The 18254-nt window shown below is 44.2% G+C and overlaps 1 protein-coding gene across 1 annotated transcript in view; it reads right to left on the reverse strand.

Moving 5' to 3' along the window:
* Positions 1-18254, reverse strand: part of OXCT1 (3-oxoacid CoA-transferase 1) — a 551535-nt gene that overhangs the window by 355620 nt on the left and 177661 nt on the right. The window contains exon 6 of the mRNA XM_078675010.1: positions 15274-15380. Coding sequence (XP_078531136.1) covers positions 15274-15380 — 107 coding nt within the window. The remainder of the gene's footprint in view (positions 1-15273; positions 15381-18254) is intronic.

Genomic DNA, 18254 nt, shown 5'->3' on the forward strand with positions numbered 1-18254 from the left:
GCATATTCAGTCTGCACTGTTGCAAATGTGGTTGAAGCATCATGTCTTGAAGGAATCCGTTCAGCTCAAGTGGCAGAATTGATTGCTTTGATTCGTGCTTGTGAAAGAGCTGAAAATCACCATAGTGACTGATAGTCAGTATGGATATGGAGTTGTCCATGATTATGGTCAACTCTGGTCTCAAAGAGGTTATTTAACCTCTGCAGGAACACCAATCAGAAATGCAAAATTGATCAAGAGATTGATCGATGGCATTCAATTACCAGAGAAAATTGCTGTCGTGAAATGTGCAGCTCATAAAAAAGGCGAAGATTATATTACAAAAGGTAATGCCTATGCAGACGAGATGGCTAGGTATTGTGCGAAAAACAATTTTTCAATTAATCGGGAAAAAGACAATGAACATGTTCTGAGTTCACTTATGCTAACATCTGTAGTTGAGACATGGCAAGGAGTAAAAGAATTACAAGATGAGGCAAGTGAAGAGGAGAAAGATTCATGGTTAAAAGCAGATTGCAGACAGCGAGAAGAGGATGGGATTTGGGTTTACAAAGATGACAGACCAGTTTTACCAAATAGCATGATAGCTGACATGGCCAGAATGTATCATGGTCAGGGACATATTGGAAGGGATTCCATGATTAGGCTTTTCAGACAGACTTGGTTTAACCCAAAATTCAGGATAATCGCAGAATCTTTATGCCAAAGATGCTTAATTTGTCAACAAATGAACCCAAACAGAAAAACAGTTGTGAGCATGGGAACCATAGGACGGGAGGGTGGTCCTTTCACCAGGTTGCAAATGGATTTCATTGACATGCCACCCCATAACAAGCTACGTTATGTCCTTGTGATAATTTGTTTGTTTTCAAGGTGGGTTGAAGCGTTCCCGCCACGTCACAATGATTCAGTTACTGTTGCAAAATTACTTTTAAGGGAGATCATACCAAGGTACGGTTTTCCGGTGACTGTGGAAAGTGATCGTGGAACACATTTTGAATACACACTGTTACAAATGATTTGTGAAGCATTGAACATAAAACAAAAGTTGCACTGTGCCTACAGACCAGAAGCATCAGGTGTTGTTGAGCAAGTAAATGGCACAATTAAGAACAGGATTGGAAAAATGTGTTTAGCTACAGGAATGAAGTGGACAGATGCACTTCCACTTGTTTTGATGTCACTAAGAAGTACTCCTGATAAAAAGACAGGTTTAAGTCCACACAATATAGTCATGGGCAGAGTCATGAGACAAGCATTTGTACCTGTAGGAAAACTGATGAGTATAAATGATAGCGTCACTTTGGAGTACTGCAGGAATCTTTCGGACGTCGTGACTTCTGTGTTCCATCAGGTGGGAACTGAAGTGATAACAAGAGACAAAGAGCAAGCACATGATCTGTTACCAGGAGATTGGGTGAGGACGAAAGTTCACCGAAGAAGAAACCGTTTAGTACCCAGGTGGCAGAAGGCAAGACAGGTGATCCTTGTAACAACAAATGCAGTAAAGTGCAAGGGTTTGAAAAGGTGGATCCATGCGAGTCACTAATTTGTGTGCCACCACCTGAAAATCCTGACGAAGGCGACACTACAGCAGACTCAGACTCTGAGGAAGAACCTGAGAAAAATCCAGATCCTGAAGATCGACCAGAAAGTCGACATCTGGAAAGTTCAAATGCGAATAAGGAATTGAATGAAAAAGATTTGGAAATTGAGGTAGTAGACTCTGATAATGAAGAAGATCTGCTAGAAAAAGAAGTGGAAAAGAGTCTGAACAAGAAGCAATCGATGATCAGGAGTGTATTGAAAAGCAGAATAGAAGCTCTGAAAGTAGGAACGAAAATTCTGAAACTGGGAAGTTAGAAGTAATTCATGAAGAAGACGAGTTACCAAGTACCAGCTTTAAGGATAGTTCCTAACAGAGAGAAGCTGCCGAGTAAAGAAGTACCTGAGTCGAGAATTCAAATATCTGACAGCGAAACTGATGACAGTGATGAAGAATCTCAAATAAGAAATTTCAGAAAAAGAGCTTGGAGAACAGAATGTAATGTGACAGAACCAAAGAAGAAATTACCAAGAAAAGGTGATAACTGGCCTAATGAAAGAGAAGGCTTGAAATTTAAATTGGTGAACAAATCAAAAGAACAAGTAAATGAGGTGTCAAGTCAAAAAGGTGACTCTGAAAACAAAGGTGAAGCAGGAAAGAAAATTAGTAGTGGAGCAAAAAGAGTTGTAAAACCTAATCAGAAGTACAAGTCCCCTGAGTGGACCTATATAATCATCCCACCTGTGGTGGAGGTGAACAGTAGTAGTCAGGAAGAGATAGATGACAATAGTGACAATGATTGAAATTTTCCGTAAAAATTTTAGGTTTTGTTTTTGGCATAAGGCTGAAGAAATTGTGTTAGGTGACGCAAGGTCGAAGAAATTGTGTTAGCTGGATAAACACATTGATGTAAGACGCAAGGTCGAAGAAAAGCGGTTAGAAAAGAAGGTTTTGTTTTAAAAAAAAAATCAAAAATAGGGGGCTGATAGAAAAATTAAAATAATTTACATTTTTTTTAAATTTTTGAGTTTTGTTTTCTTTGAAAGGCTTTTGTTAACAGAGTAAAGATGCCTTATACTTATACTAATACCAATTCTAGATGTTCCATTTTAAGGAGATGTTGTAAAATGTCTTCTAGTTGTGTGATTCTAATAATCTTGCTTTGGTTAATTTTAGCTGTCATTTTCCTTTTGGGATCGACAAGGAGACGTATAAAGCAAATATGACAAGTGAAGCTTTGGCTAAACAAGATAATCATGGTGTAACAAGCAAAACTAACAGAATTATTGATCACAAACCAGAGATCCACCAAGATAGATCTGTTGGTGATTTTTCTAGTAATACTTTTTCAAGGCTTCTGGCTGAGTATGTAAAAGTCATGGAAGTTAAAGATTGTTATATATGTGTAAAATTGCCTGCTTCTGTTTCAGAGGGAGTGACATATAATATGCTTCCTCCTACTTATGGCATAACGTGCAGTGTGATAGCTAGCTTATTTTATCAAACTGGTTGTTTAGAGTATTACTATTCGAACCATGACGAAATCTTTGCAAATTTGAAAATTGACAAAAGCCTAAATAAGCATAAACAAGCCAAACAGATGAGGGAATTCTTTATTGTTACTAATGAGCTTACCTATGAGTATGCTTTTAAAAACAATTTAACTTTTAAGTTGAGAACTGAAGAAAAGTCTTTCTTGAATTTAGTTGAAGAGAGAAGAGCAATTTATAAGAGAAACAAAATGCTTAAACAAACCAAATCGAAATTTTGGCAGATAGAGGACGAAAAGCTAAATGGCAAATCTTTTGGAAATGTTGCTATTCATATAGATAAACCTGTTAGTGGTAAATTTTGCATCAATCAATCAATCAATCAATCAATGCATTTATATAGCGCACTACTCACCCGGAGGGTCTCAAGGCGCTGGGGGGAGGGGGTCCGCTACTGCTCGAACAGCCAGGTCTTGAGCTGCTTCCTGAAGGCGAGGTGGTCCTGGGTCAGGCGGAGGTGGGTAGGAAGGGAGTTCAGAAGAGCTAATACATTGTTCGATAATTACTTTGTGGGTGCAAGTCAATGTGAAGACACTTATCAGATCATGGGGGGTTGGGGATTCAAAAGTGGCAAGGATCCAATTTTTCCTGGAATTTATTTTGTATGTGGGGACAAAGCCTATTACAATCTCCCAGACCACTGGTATGGGACTTGTTTTATTGGATTAGTTTTTCCAAAAAATGTTCATGTTGACAGAAATGCAGAGGGTTCATTTGAAATTAACAGTCATCTGAGCAGATAAAAGAGAAAGTTTCTCAGAAATTTTGGGAGACATCTTTGAAGCAGTAATACCTTTAGTAGGTATAACCCTGAATGCAGTTAAAATCAGAAAATTGTCCACAATTGTTGACAGATTGTCAACTGATACAGCTAGTGGCTTTCAATTAGTGGATACTGAGCTCATTGCTATAAGGTCTATGGTAATGCAGAATCGTCTTGCACTTGAGATTCTGCTAGCAAAAGAGGGAGGAGTTTGTGGCATTTTACATGTCCAACACTGCTGTACCTATATCCCAGATAAGAGTCAGAGTATTGAGATGTACATTAAAAACATTTCAGAGATTCATTCAGAAATTGTACCCCTAGAAGAGGAAGGTTTTTCAGAACGTTTGAGCAAAAGAATTTCAGCAATAAAAACCTGGTTTCAAGAGATAGGTAGTTCAATCTTAGGCAAAATACTGACACCTTTATTAGTTATAGTCTTTGTGATACTTTTGTTAAAGATCAGCTGCATGTTACACAAGAGAAAGAAGTACCTAAGGGAAAAGAAGAGGATCTACAAGCTTAGAAAGGATCAGGAGAGAGAGATAGAACTGGAAGAGTTTCGTAGAACTCAATATGAGAGTTGCAGACAAACAGCTGAGACAAGACTTTAGAAATACTAATACAGTGTAAATCAAAACATGTTCATGAAATAAAATGTTGCTAAATTTTTGGATGTAGTTTGGTGATTTTGAAATCACCAGATGAGGGAGTTGATGGAGCGAGATTCAGAAATACATTTGTTTCGACTCGCAAAGTTAAACTTCCATAATATAATTGTATTAATCAGCATGGAGTGATATGTACTAAATCAACTTAGATTAAACCGCATACATGACATAAGGGATTAACATATGTGCTCTGTGTTGCAACTGCAAGTGTGTGAAAAATAATTAATTAACCTTGTCTATTGTCCTTGTCAGTAATAAATGCGGCTGTTTTGATTAATGGCATGTGCTTATTTGTGTGTGCTTATGTTATGTCTTTTCGTCTTTATGTGGCACACGTTTGAAAAAGAATCCTGTTTGCTGCTTTCTATGCTTCAGCCAGGTAACATAGATTAATGGGTTAATAATTAGCAAAGGGGGTGGGTAACAGAATAAATTCTTATTCTTTCATTAATTGATGTCTTGTGTTTGTTTATACATTAGTTTTGACGAATGGGCCTAAGAAAATGGCTGGTAGTGCTGCAGAGTATGAAACTTGACCAGAGTGAAGCCTTCACTCATGCGCAGACGAAAGAGCATTTTGCTGAACTGACAAACGTTTAATGCAGAAGCAATCATGGTCGAGTCGAATGTGTTTTTGGTGACATTTCCATGGACAGGATGCAGTATGGCATGCCAAGATTAGGAAGTGAGAAGTTTGTGCACGGAGAATGTATATTTTTGAGGAAGCAAAAGGATGGAGAAACTAAGAACAATAAGGGCTATGATGAGGCCCCGGACTTGGTCAGAAAAATATGACTGGTGGACTGACATGGCTCAGCCAATTAGAAGCTCGGATTTTCAGAAAGAATGTGTGATAAAGATACTTTAGCTGGTCAGAAAAGGTATAAAAACTGACCCCTTTGGAGGGAGGGCGCTTCTCGCTTTCCAAATCCTGAAAGGCGTGCCGTGCTGAAGGACTTTTTGGAGCACGTAAGGATAAATAAGGTTATTGACTACTTCCTTAGGCTAAGTGAGTTTTAGTTAGGGAACTTAGGTGATGGAAACTGTTTATTTGGTTGATTCATGCTAATTGATTTACTTTGAATTGTCATCCTAATGTGCTAATCCTCAATTAAAAGCTGCTGAAATTGCTAATAAAGAACTCAATGAAATGCACTTACTGGAATGAAGTTAATAAAATAAGACTTTTGAACAACAAGCTGGCCTTGTTATTTATTGTCTTGTTACCACTAGTTGATCCATTTACCTTAGTGACTTAATTAATATGTTTTATGCGCAAACCATGGTATTGTATATAAATGTGTAAAGAGTTTGTGAATAAGGTTCTGTTTAATTAGGTCACATGATTCAGCTGCCCAAAATCTGTCACGTTGGTTAATGGGCCTTGTGAGTGAATTATGATTAATGGTGAGTATCTGGTATTGGGTAGCGTTGCTGAGACAGAATTTCTATAGGGGCGCTGGATCATTCTGAATCACACTATCCGTCCATAGTCTCTCTCCTTTCTCTCTCTCTCTCTCTCACACACACAATACTGCCCCCTCTTTCTGTCTCAATTTCTCTTATTCTTTCTCATGCTCACTCCTCTCTCTTCATTCCGTCTTGCTCTCTTACACTATCTTTTCTCGCTTTGTGTCTCGCTCTTACACTTTCTCTCACACCCTCTCTTTTCTCGGACACAACCAATTTGCCTCTACTTCTCCCACCTCTCCCTGGCTACCTGTCTCTTGCTCTCTATGACACTCAATCTCACTTTCTCCTCTCTCACACACACACACACACACACACACACACTCTCTCTCTTTCCCTCGCACTATTTCTTTCTTATATAGTCACTACAATTCTCTCAATCTCCCCCTCCTAATCTCTCTCATTCCTCGCTTTGCCTCTCGTACCCACACTATCTATGAGTCAATCTGGTCGCTTCTCTCTCCATCTCTCTAGTAGCTTCCTTTCTCTCAATCTCCCCCTTTCTCTCCCCCCTCGCTTTGTCCCGCTCTCCTTCACTCCGCATGTCTGTCTCTCCCTCTCGCTCCATGCTCTCGCCAGTCACTATGTATCTCTCACCCTCTCTTACTCGCTCTGTCTCTATCCTCTAATTCTTTCTGGTAGTTACCGTTTGGTGCCTCGAACTCTCCGCTGCAAGCCTGCCCCCTTCCCCCCCAAGGAGCACCTGCCAGTGACCTCCGATTAATTATTTCGAAAAGCCAACCCCCTTCATAGGATATTATTGTGTCCTATGAAGGTAGACACCAGGAGCCAGGATGTATATTTAAGTCCTCTTTATTAATCTTCAGTTCAGGTTACATCAGTCTTGACTCCAGCCAGCCTAGTGTGGTACCAGCCCCACCAGGAGCCGCCTGCCTAGCTGCTCAGCCCATCTCGAACTGCCAACACTCATCCACTCAGACACCCAGGCATTCCACGCATCACAGGCACACCAACATTCCAATGACCAACTCACACTCTGGCCAAGCAGCTAGAGGCAGCAGGGCTGGAATACAGGTTATACAAATAAGTAGGGTATAACAGATATGTAGAGAGTGAAGTATTCTGCCTCCCTCAGGACCCCACGAACCAGCAAGGGCTGTTGCAAGGGACAGCCTGCAGGCTTACATCTAACCTTCTCAGCAGTGTCCCTGGTGTCTCCCTCACATCTGCCGCCTTCAGTAGACCTGGGCTGCCGGTACTCGGAGAGCTCAGTAGGTTCATGCGCCTCTTCCACCCACACGTGACTCCAGGCTTGCACATGCTCCAGGAACTGAATCACTGGAGGAGCAGGGCACCAGGGGCGTAACGGATACCCCTGCACCTCATGATGCAGGGGGGCCTCAGTCTTCTCTACATGAGGGGGGTGGGGGGTCCTCTTAGCAGGTCTGTGCAGTGTGTCTCTCCAAAGCAGCTGCAGTAAATGTAAATGTCGGAATTTGTAAAGCGCACAGCTACCTCCACCGGAGGTGTCCCAGCGCTGTCCGTATACCGCTTAGGAACCCTTCCTGGCTTTCCTGGGAATTGTCCACTCCTGGGCACCCCCCAGGTGCAGCCAGGTATCCCAGCGCTTATCGGGCAGTTGTGGAGACTAAGCAAGCTATTGCCCAGAGTTGCAGCGTGGGACCCATGATCAGAACAGGCACTGAGGCGAGAATATCCAGTCAGTGGAATTAATGAGCCGGAGACCCGCCGAGGCGAGAATCGAACCCTGGTCCCTGGCCAGAGCTCTGCATCAAGGTCTGCCTGCTCTAACCATTGAGCCACACTTCTCCACATGTGTGCAGTGCAGTGTGCAGTGTGCAGTGTGCAGCATACTCTGAGCGGACACCGCACAGACCCACCAGGACTGAAAAGAAACAAAATAACGTATCTGTTGCTCTTCAGTGCAAGCCTGGCAGGCACCTCAAATGAGTGTGTGGGGCCCTTGGAGGAGAGGCTCCTCAACAAAGCACTGCTCCTATTCGAGGGGAAGAGGCAGCACAGAAATCACTGGAGCACAGGTGAACCACCTTTCCCAGGGAACTATATGTTATGTTATGTTAAGGTGAGCTTATAGAGCGCTCTGTCACCGTGGGTTTTCTGGCGCTGATCAGATACTAAGGGAGGCAGAGGAGATTAACCGGATTGTGGGAAGAGCCACTTTTTTAAGGATTTGCGAAATTGGATAAGCGAGTTGGAGGATTTAAGCGAGGGAGGAAGAGTTCCAGAATTTGGGGGCCAAAAGTGCGAATCTCCGGCCACCGATTCTGCAAAATTTAAAAGAAGGAACAACCAGGAGGCGGAGGTGAGAAGATCTGAGGTTGCGTGAAGGGCAGTAGGGACTGATAAGGGATTTCAGGAAAGCAGGGCAGGGACCGGTTAGGGATTTAAAAGTGAGGCAGCCGATCTTAAAGGCTACCCTCGAAGTGACAGAGAGCCAATGTATTTTGGTGAGAAGAGGTTTGGCGGATTGCCATTTCGGAATCCCAAAGGCCAGTCTCGCCGCTTGGTTCTGGACGATCTGTAATCTAGAAAGAAGGACCTTAGGCAGACCATAATAGAGAGAATTCGAGAAATCCAAGCGGGAGAGAACGAGAGCCATGATGACTTGAATCAGGGCTTCGAGTCAGGAGATAGGCCACCTTCCTGATCCTGCGCAGCTGATACATGCAGGAAGAGACCACCATCCCAATCTGGGGCTTAAGGGATAGCTCGGAGTCAATAGTGACCCCGAGACTCTTCACCGAGGCCACAGGGGTGGGAGAAGGGCCAAGCTCTGCCGGCCAGAAGTGCGGACCCCAGTGGGTAGAGCTCTTGCCAGGGAGAAGGAGCTCCGTCTTCCCGGGATTCAATTTAATTTGATTCTGGCTCATCCACTGGAGAATGTGGACCATAACCGCCTGGAAATTAGAAATAGCAGAGAGAGAATTGAGAGGAAAGATGAGTTGCAGGTCGTCAGCGTAATTAAAGACGGTAACGTCCCACTGCCTCAGAGAAAAGAGAAGAGGTTGGAGATACAGATTAAAGAGAAGATGAGATAAGGAGGAGCCCTGGGGGACCCCGCAGAGTGAACGCTCCCTAGGTGCCCTGAAGGTACCCAGGCTGACTGTCTGAGACCTCCCGGTCAGGAAGGATTCGACCCATGCCAGCGCCAGGCCCTGGATGCCGGCCTGCTCGACACGGTGGAGAAGGATGTTATGGTCCACCGTGTCGAAGGTGGCCGACAGGTCTAAGAGAACCAGGGCCTGGGGGGTACCCCTGTCAGCGCCGTCTCTCAGAGCATCCAACACGGCCAAGATCACTACCTCCGTGGAGTGGCCGGGTCTAAAACCGGCCTGGTTGGCTTCAAGGAAGTTGGAGCTCTCGATGAACTGAGAGAGACAGGCGGTGACGTGGGCTTCCAGAATTTTAGAGAAGTAGGGCAAAAGGGAGATAGGCCGGTAGTTCGCCAAGGTTGCGGGGTCAGCTCCAGGCTTCTTCAATAGAGGCACCAGAACGGCCGCCTTGAAAGAGCTGGGCACCGTGCCAGAAGAGAGAGAAGAGTTCAATAGAGGGAGAATACTGTCAGGTAAAGAAAGGCATATGTCCCGTAGTATGGATGGTGGACAACAGTCGTCCGGGGAACCAGATTTAACACGAACGGCCAGTGTGGCCAAAGATTTTGAATCAAGAGAAGGGAAATGTGTGAGAGAGAGTGCATTATGAGGGGGACAAACAGAATCAGTGCCAGGAAAGGTGACCGGAATAGTGTCCTTAATCATAACAATTTTCTCTGAAAAAAACATGCTGAGAGCATTGCATGATTCCTGTGTAGGAGCCTGGGTCGGGAGCGTCCTGGAGTCAGAGGTAAATTCGTCAAGGACTTTAAAAATCTCCTTCGATTTACAGGGGGAAGATAGGATTCTCTTGGAGGCATATGCTGTTTTGGCCGCAATGATGGCTTTTTTGTATTTATTGCGAGCGGCCACGTAAGTATCTCTGCTCGTGGGACAGTAGACTCTCCTCCACTTGCGCTCCAATTGGCGTAGCTCTAGATGTTGGGTTTTTAGTTGGGAGTCAAACCATTTGTGAGAGTTACTATGCCGGGAGCGGGGAAACTTGGTTAACGGAGCAAAGATATCGCTAGCTGACGTGAGCCAGTGAGAAATGTTACCGTCTAGCTCATCGATGCAGATATCGTTAGGGAGGGAGGGACAGGTCTGTGACAGATGGGAGAGCAATTTGGAGGAGTCAGCAGCCCTCCACTTGCGGGCGACACCGCCCTCCAGTGGGGGGGCCCTGATGTGACCATCGACAGAGATTATAGTCTCGATCAGGGAGTGGTCAGACCACACACAGGGAGTGATCTGCGGGCAAGAAGACTTAACCCCCATGAATACCAACTCGGTCTCTTCATGTTTTAACTTTCTTCAAAGACCGGCACATGATTCTTAAGTTGAACTTTATATGAAATAATCTGTATTCATTTTAACTTTGCCTGTATGTCTTTGTTTACTTATCAGTCCAGGTCCACTCGGGCAGTTGAAAGTGTTTTCTTCTTACATTAACTGTTAAAGGTATGTATTGATAAGGGAATACAATACCAGACAGGACACTAAATGCTAGTCACCATAAGTAATTTCCTGATGTTTCCATTTAAGGATCTGGATAGAACCCCAGAGTTCTTGATTCCCTCAGGCATGCTTTGGAGAAGGTGTGAAGCGAAAGTTAAAAGCAACATGCAATACAAATAGTTTAAAATAATTGACAAATATACACCAATAAAAGCACAACACTGAAAAACTAAAGTGGCCAGCTGTACTTAAATATTTCAAAGCGCTTTGCGTATTATTTTTTTTAAACCAAAGCAGTCTACAACGCAGATTGTCTTTGTGTTACATAAAAAAATTCAGTTCATTCAATATTTAAATGACCATTTTAAGTAGCACTATTGTAAAGCACGATCGCAACCTCTCTCGTAAGATGTATTTTTGCAACCTGCTTCTTATTATTTAGTTTTTCTCATTATAGACAGGACTACAAGTACCAGAATGCAATTTGTCAACTATTAAACTGGAAATGGAAAAATGTGAGGTCACTGTGTAGGGTCCAATGGATGATTTCTTCTACACATATAAAGCATGAAAGCCTTGTCCTTGATTGTGTCCACAAAATCAGTTTGTATTTTCATACTAGATTAACAGGGATGTTCAGCAGCATTGCAATCTTAGTTTCCAAACTAAAATCCTTCACTTGTGTATAAACAGGGCGTCCATCCATCTGACAGTCCAATATCTACATGGACTGGGAAGGGGTAGAAACCTCATAAAATGGTTTGCTGATTCACTCTACGTCCACATTATTCCATGGCTTACTATTCAAAGACAACGCTGAGAGGCAGACTTAGCACGCCGTTGAATAAGGCTTGTAATGCCCTGTATTAGCTTATTAAACGTTGTATAGTACATGGGTCTGATCTTACTCCTGCCAATGTAAATCAGTATTACTACAGAGCGGACGCCGCATGCCCCCGCTGTGCTCAGTTAGGCGCAGACTTGCTACACATGCTATGGGGGCCTGTCCATCTCTAGATCACTATTGGTCCATAATCACGTCAAGTCTATCCACATGCACGGACCACCCGGACATGCACAAATGAGAAATATGTCCTGTGTTTGTATCGTAGGCACAAGAAACACAGGGTAACTTTCCCGCTTCTTAAATGTGGGATTCATAGTGGCCAAGTGCCCTTTTACACATAGGTGGAAAGCCTCTGAACCCCCTTAGTTTGTAGCCTGGGGACGCTCGATGCTCAATTGGGAGCAGGTGAAAAGCGTGGCCTTGCATAGAGAGGACACACTCAGACTGAGGAAATGTCCCATAACCATTTACTAGGACACTATCTTATCAGACCTACAGTCTAAGCACTAGTATGAGCCAGGCAATGGTGCGTCCTCTTATAAGGTACTTAATGAATAAAGCCCAGGGTAACTGGCTGTGATTCGCCCCTCTTGTTAACCATGGAAGCCCCACACTAGCACATTCCAAGCAATTCCTCCTTGTGGGTCATTCGCAACACATTGGTTGGACGTGATGGCTGAGGACATCGGGGTGGAGGGGGTGCACCGAGTCTTGCGATTTCGTATGTTCTAAAATTATGGTTGTTATTGTTCTACCACGGATATGAATCTGTGACCACCATGATCAACGGTTTGACTAATGCCCCGCCTCCTTTGCTTAATTACAGGGGTTGATATACTGACATTCTCTCAATTACCCAGAATCTTAGCTTTCAGATATATTTCTGAATCTAGGGCAAGTCTTTAGTGTTCAAATTCCTTTATGGGCATATTAGTTGTGTCTACTTTAGTAGCCCAACTATGTTGTTGAAACAATTTGCATGTCACAATATCCTTTACTGGTTGTACTATATCCAGTCTTTAAATGTATGCTATGCTAATCCGTTATTTGTATTATCCAAGTATTGCAACACTGGAAACACTTGAAAGAGAGAGGGGTGGGTCCGGAAGCCGATTTTTAAGCAGGTCCTGCACACGTGGCTCCAAGGAGAACGTGAAGCAAAAATAGGGGTGCAGTTCCTAAAGGGGGGTTGAAGGGAAAAAGGGGAGAGACAAAACTTTTGTCATGATGCCCTCACACACCCCAAAAGGTGTCATGCTTCATCATCATAAAATATTTACTTTTCAGTTGTGTACCTGAAAATAAAATACAAATATAATAAACAGAAGTTAGGTCTGCTGGTTTCACTGTTGGCAATCCCATATCTAGATTAAAATTCATCCCACAATATGTAGATATTAATTGGATTTATTTGAGTAGGGAGACACATTGGTGGGGGCTCCATCAGTATATCTTGCAAGGGGGGGAGGGGGGGGGTCGAGTTTCAATACGCCACTGCATAAAAGACGACACTCAAGTATCCATACACGTGAAGCACTAATATGAGAAAAAAGGACCTCCGACCTAAGAGTAAAACCGTACTGCAAACTTAGCTGGAGAAACAACATTGCAAAAAAACTGAACTTAATGCATCTTAACTGCCAGCAATGTATCCGGTAGTGAAAGTCAGTGTTTATACAGGGCAAAATCAGTGTAATCAATGTGCTAATCAGACCTATTGTCATATGCCTCTTCGGTCTGGCATGGTTATCAGGAACAGTATTGAAAATGCCTGCAAAACAGGGCTCCAAAGAGAACAGGTGTTCCATGTTTCCCAAAGCAACAGCATACATTCACAGAGAGCTAACTGCTGTGACTTTAGTATACCTCTAAGTTCAACAAGACATTCTACAAAAATTCATATCAAAACTAGTACCTACTGATCAAGAAGTGTGCTGGCAAATAGAGTCCATACAGAACTGACCTTAAGCAACACGCAGGGAGCCACCGATCAGCAGTACAGGAACGCACGGCACGCATCATGGCGCAAGCTCACGCCTGTGCCCAAGAGGAATAAGACGTCTGGATCATCGGGCATTCGTATGTTCGCAGACTAACCCATTTCATTACAGGCGCATTCAAGGCTAGGGCACAACAAGCGGGGGCGAATCTGATAATTCATGGGCAGGGTGGTCTGCGCATTAAGTATTTCAGGGATCTGATGGAGCGCATGCTGGGTAACAGCAAGAGGCCCCCTTTGGTCTGTATTTTACACATTTTGGGGGTAATGACTTGGTGCACATGATGCGTAGGGAGGTAGGGGAAGAATTGCTCACTGAGGATGGATGGCTGGCGAGGAGATCCCTCAAGGTGATTATAGTCTGGTCTCACATGATCCCGAGGTTCCAGTTTTTGGGGGGGGGGGGGTCAGTACAGGCGTTGAATCACTCGGTAAAGAGAATCAACAACAAGATGGAAAAGCTGTGCAGGACCCCCAAACTGGGATCAATAGGACATGGGTACATACAGGGTGACCATTTCTTTTTGCGCGATGGGGTTCACCTCTCAACTAGAGGGAACCAGTCTTTTATGGTTACTGCGCCTGTTTGAGCTAGCATTATCATCCAGCAGAGCCATGGCGGTGGTCTTAGCCACGAAAAGTCCCTGGCAATAACGCACAGCAGTGGCAGTGATTCTTCTCTGACCAGGTCATTAGAGACGGGAAGAAAACATGACAGTTTTCATTCATGTTATTTTGCAGAATTATTTTGGCCAAAGGATACACATACCTGAATTTTGGGGCCAAAAGTCCAGGTGGGATGCTCTGGTCATGATCCTGGCACAGAAGGGTTTGCCTTTGACGCACTATTAGCGCCAGTGCGACGCCGCCTGCTTTATATGCCCACTCCTACTCCTGCACATGTTCTGATGGTCAAATCAACTAGACCGCCAAGAGAACTACCTAGTGCAGGGACCAGGTGCTAATTTGGGAAGAACCTCGCCTTCTTGCACACTGTGTTCACACAGATTGAAACTGACGAAATACAATCATGTTAAATGCCCCCAAAGAGCTAGAAGGACCCAAAGGGAAAGCCTTCAGAGAGGAAAAACAAATCAGAAACTAGAAGGCAATTACAGAGTGCGAACAAATTACATTAAAATGAGCAAGAAATACTACATCAGACTATACAGGCAGTTTAGAAATACAATCTGGATAAAACTGTAATTTTAAAGTGCAAATGGTTACTGAAAGAATTAAGACCATCATGGACATAACAGCTAATCTAATGCAAACAAAGAAGGATTTAAGGTGTTACTCCTCATTAAATGTATTTCTACAGCCATGTATGATAGCTTACATGCATACTTTCGGAAACGCTTACATGCCAAAGCAGAACAAACAATACGGCTGCCATCCAACAGGGAATTTAAAGGGTAATCTTCTTGCACAAGACAGAGTAACAATCCTTCTGTATGCTTGGTCAGGCTTCTTTTAAGACTTAAACTATGACGATTCAGCCATCTTACAAGGATTTTATTCCTACAATTAGGCCTAAATGTAAGGGATGGTTTGCGGATCATTGTTTGCAGGGGAAATCTGATATTCAGCTGGCACCGAGATTCGAGAACCGCACAGCTGCTAATGTGCGATCAAGTACAGATGTGTCCAGCTCGGGTTATTTGAATGAATGGAGAGCGCAGAAACCTAGGCGCTGGCACATTAACAAGTCGCAGCATATCCGGAAGATGCATACAAAGGCAGCTGCCCGTGCCAGCACTAGAAGTTTGCATGGCGCTAAAGAGAATGAGCTGGCACGGGAGCTCTACATAGACCAAGGCAAAATACCTTGTATTTGGTGAAAGAGAACATTAAAAATCAGCAAATGAGCATACCTGAACACAATATTTCCAGCACGGTCGGCCTTCCATGCTTTCACAAGTGCATAATCTCCCGTAATTGCGGTTTCCATGACAAAATGGCGTCCATTAAACTCTTTTACCTACAAGAAAAATGCTTATTAAGTGCTAGTATGTGTTTTATGGCTCATTCATGCCAAACCAAAATTTTGGGTCAGTGAAACGTCACTCGGCTCACAATTCTGGATACTCTCACTCTCCACAATGACATCTCTGCAAATGAGCGCCCCCCAAAGTTTAACCATGGGTCTCCTCCTATTTTCTTCACACCTCATTGCTTGGCAACATCATTACAATTTTCGGTTCCACTTACCTTTATGAGTACAATACTACAATCTTTCTTTCATTGTACTCAATTTATTTAGCACAAATCTAAGAATACTTTATAGTAATTCAACACGGAATGGCAGTCCGCTCACTACTTCTGAACTCCCCAAAAACAAACAATCAATTTTGCAGTCACTTAACCACCTGCCCCCTCCCTCCTTATCCCATTTGCTTCCTGTCACATTCTTTTTCAGAGGGCTACAAGGCAAGCAGGAGTTACAGGGCCCAACCATGGTGTTTGAGGTCCTTTAATCCAGATGTCCTGAAGGAACTATGGCCTCTGAGCATCTGGGCCAAGTACCCCTTCAGCATCCAACTCGGTAGTAGCCAGGGTCGAGCAGTCCAAGGCTTCTCGGAGAGGAGGCAGGTGTAAAGCGAGCACAGACTCACAACACAAAAAACATTTAGTAACCCCAATAAATGATTGTCCAGTCAAATTCCAGCATTTATGTAAATGTAAAAAGTGGTATTTGTCTACGAACACAAATTACAATACAACACACTGCAAAGTCTTCTCAAGGCAGGCCTGCTAGCATTACTTACCCAGGTCAGCTCCTGTCCCACTCTTTGGATGAAAGGTATTTCCAATTCACATGTGGGGACATGCAATCTAGGCCCCTACTGTAAGGTTAAGCAGAAATCTGTATGTGAACAAAACTGGGCACATTAATCAGAACGAGTTCCCCAAGGCTCAAGAGGCCAGTGTCCATCTTACTTCACTCACTGGGTTGGCAGTCCGGAGTTCCCGGGCACATGTTTCTAGCCCAGAGATCAGCAGGACTCTGGAATCTGTAGATGTGGAAGCAGACACCCATGGTGATCAGGAGGCAAGTTGTCTCCTACGTCTAGATATGGGTCTTGGGTGCTCACAGACTCCGGTAGGTGAAGCTTAGCTCCAACTCCGCGAGTCATATCCCGCTGGCAATTACGACTGCTTGCTGTCCTGGGGAGACCGCCCCTCTCCTGGACTCTGGCTCCCTCCTGACATGCAGTGGGTCTTCACAGCACACATAGGGCGACCACCCTTGGTGTTCTCCGTGATCCTTTTCACACATACAGGAATCAAGAAGGTGACGGCCCTCTTTGGGTCACAGGCTAACCAAGGGCAATGGTCAACCCTTCGTGGCAGTATGGCACCAGAGCAGCGACCCTTTCTCTCAGAAGGGGTCCGCTCTTGGCATTGGGAATTGCACAATCCACATGGACTAGCAGTCTGATCCGTGCGACAGTCCAGTTCTCTTCGTGGCCCCCACCTGGAATACAGGGACACAGCGCACACTGGCAGCCGACGCGATCGGCATGCTGTTCTCTATGGACCAGATACTCTCACTTCACTCCCGGAATCCTCTCAGCATGACCCCCACTGGACCTCGCTCACTCTGGGTAATTCCTTCTCCTTATAGGGCCCACTGGTCCTGGGTCATGAAGATGCTGGTGATCCACGTGAGTGTTCTCGATGTCCCCACATCTAACACACAAGACTGGCAGACCCCGTAGCCCCCAGTCCTGGTCACAACACACAGAACTCGTGCTGTGCTTCTTCAATCTGACGTATTGCTTCAATTTGATCATTTGGGAGTGTCAAGCTCCCGTTTTTATAATCCATTTACATACACACTTGTGATTTAGTGTCTCTCTGTTTTAAAGTTAATGTCCTGAGGGCTGCCCACTTTGAGGCGCCCACTCCTTTGTTGTCCTCTTCCTCCAGAGAGCACTATCACAGTAGGACAGTCTCCAACCAGGATGGCCCCAAACACAGCAATGGGAGTGACTAGAGGTTAACGCCTGGATGTCGGCCTCAGTGATCTGTGCATCAGACGTTTTACCAAAGGACGAATCCCTACTCTTTAGAATTCTCTCATCAGCCCCAAATCCTTCCTCAGTGGCCTCGTTTCATAATCAAAGAGTCCCTATTGAAGTACACTGAAGAGCCTCGCTCGTCATTCCTCGAATGTGGGTTCCACCCAGCTCTCAGAAATGCTGCACTCCACAAACCTGTCTAGGAGATACCTCTACCACTCCCTGTTCTTTTCGCAAGCCCTGAGCCTCCCAAAATGGAAATCAGTGTCCTACATGTGTTGTGTCCATTATAAGCAGACACTCATGCATGAACACATGCATGCACACACGTGCACACACTCGCAGCCTCCAATGTACTGTACCCTCGCATGGGCATCCATATAACCCAGCACGCTCATGCAGCAACATACGCTAACTCCTACATGAGGTACTAGCAGACAGATAGCTCAGTTCCCACAAGTAACCATGCACGCTATTATCTGATGCACTGTACCTTTTAAGAAGCACACATATATCCCAATGTGCACACACAACCATGCTCATTATTCCTTGATGCACTGTCCTTTTTCGCAGACAAACATGTATCTCAGCGCACACATGCAACCATGCTTGCTATCTGTACCTTCTCATAGGCACACAAACATCCAAGCATTGCTTACAATCCACTTCAGGCCAAGGATGAGTTAAAAATAGAGCAGCTGAACTTTACAAGATTGAGCCATCAAGTGCCACTCCCATGACACAGTTAAAAAGGCATGTTCTCTACTGATCACTAAAACCTGAAAATTTAGTATGCTGCCACCAACACACTCCTTATACTTAACTCCCGG

Source organism: Lissotriton helveticus, chromosome 2_1 (assembly GCF_964261635.1).
Source record: "Lissotriton helveticus chromosome 2_1, aLisHel1.1, whole genome shotgun sequence".
NCBI classification, from domain to species: Eukaryota; Metazoa; Chordata; class Amphibia; order Caudata; family Salamandridae; genus Lissotriton; species Lissotriton helveticus.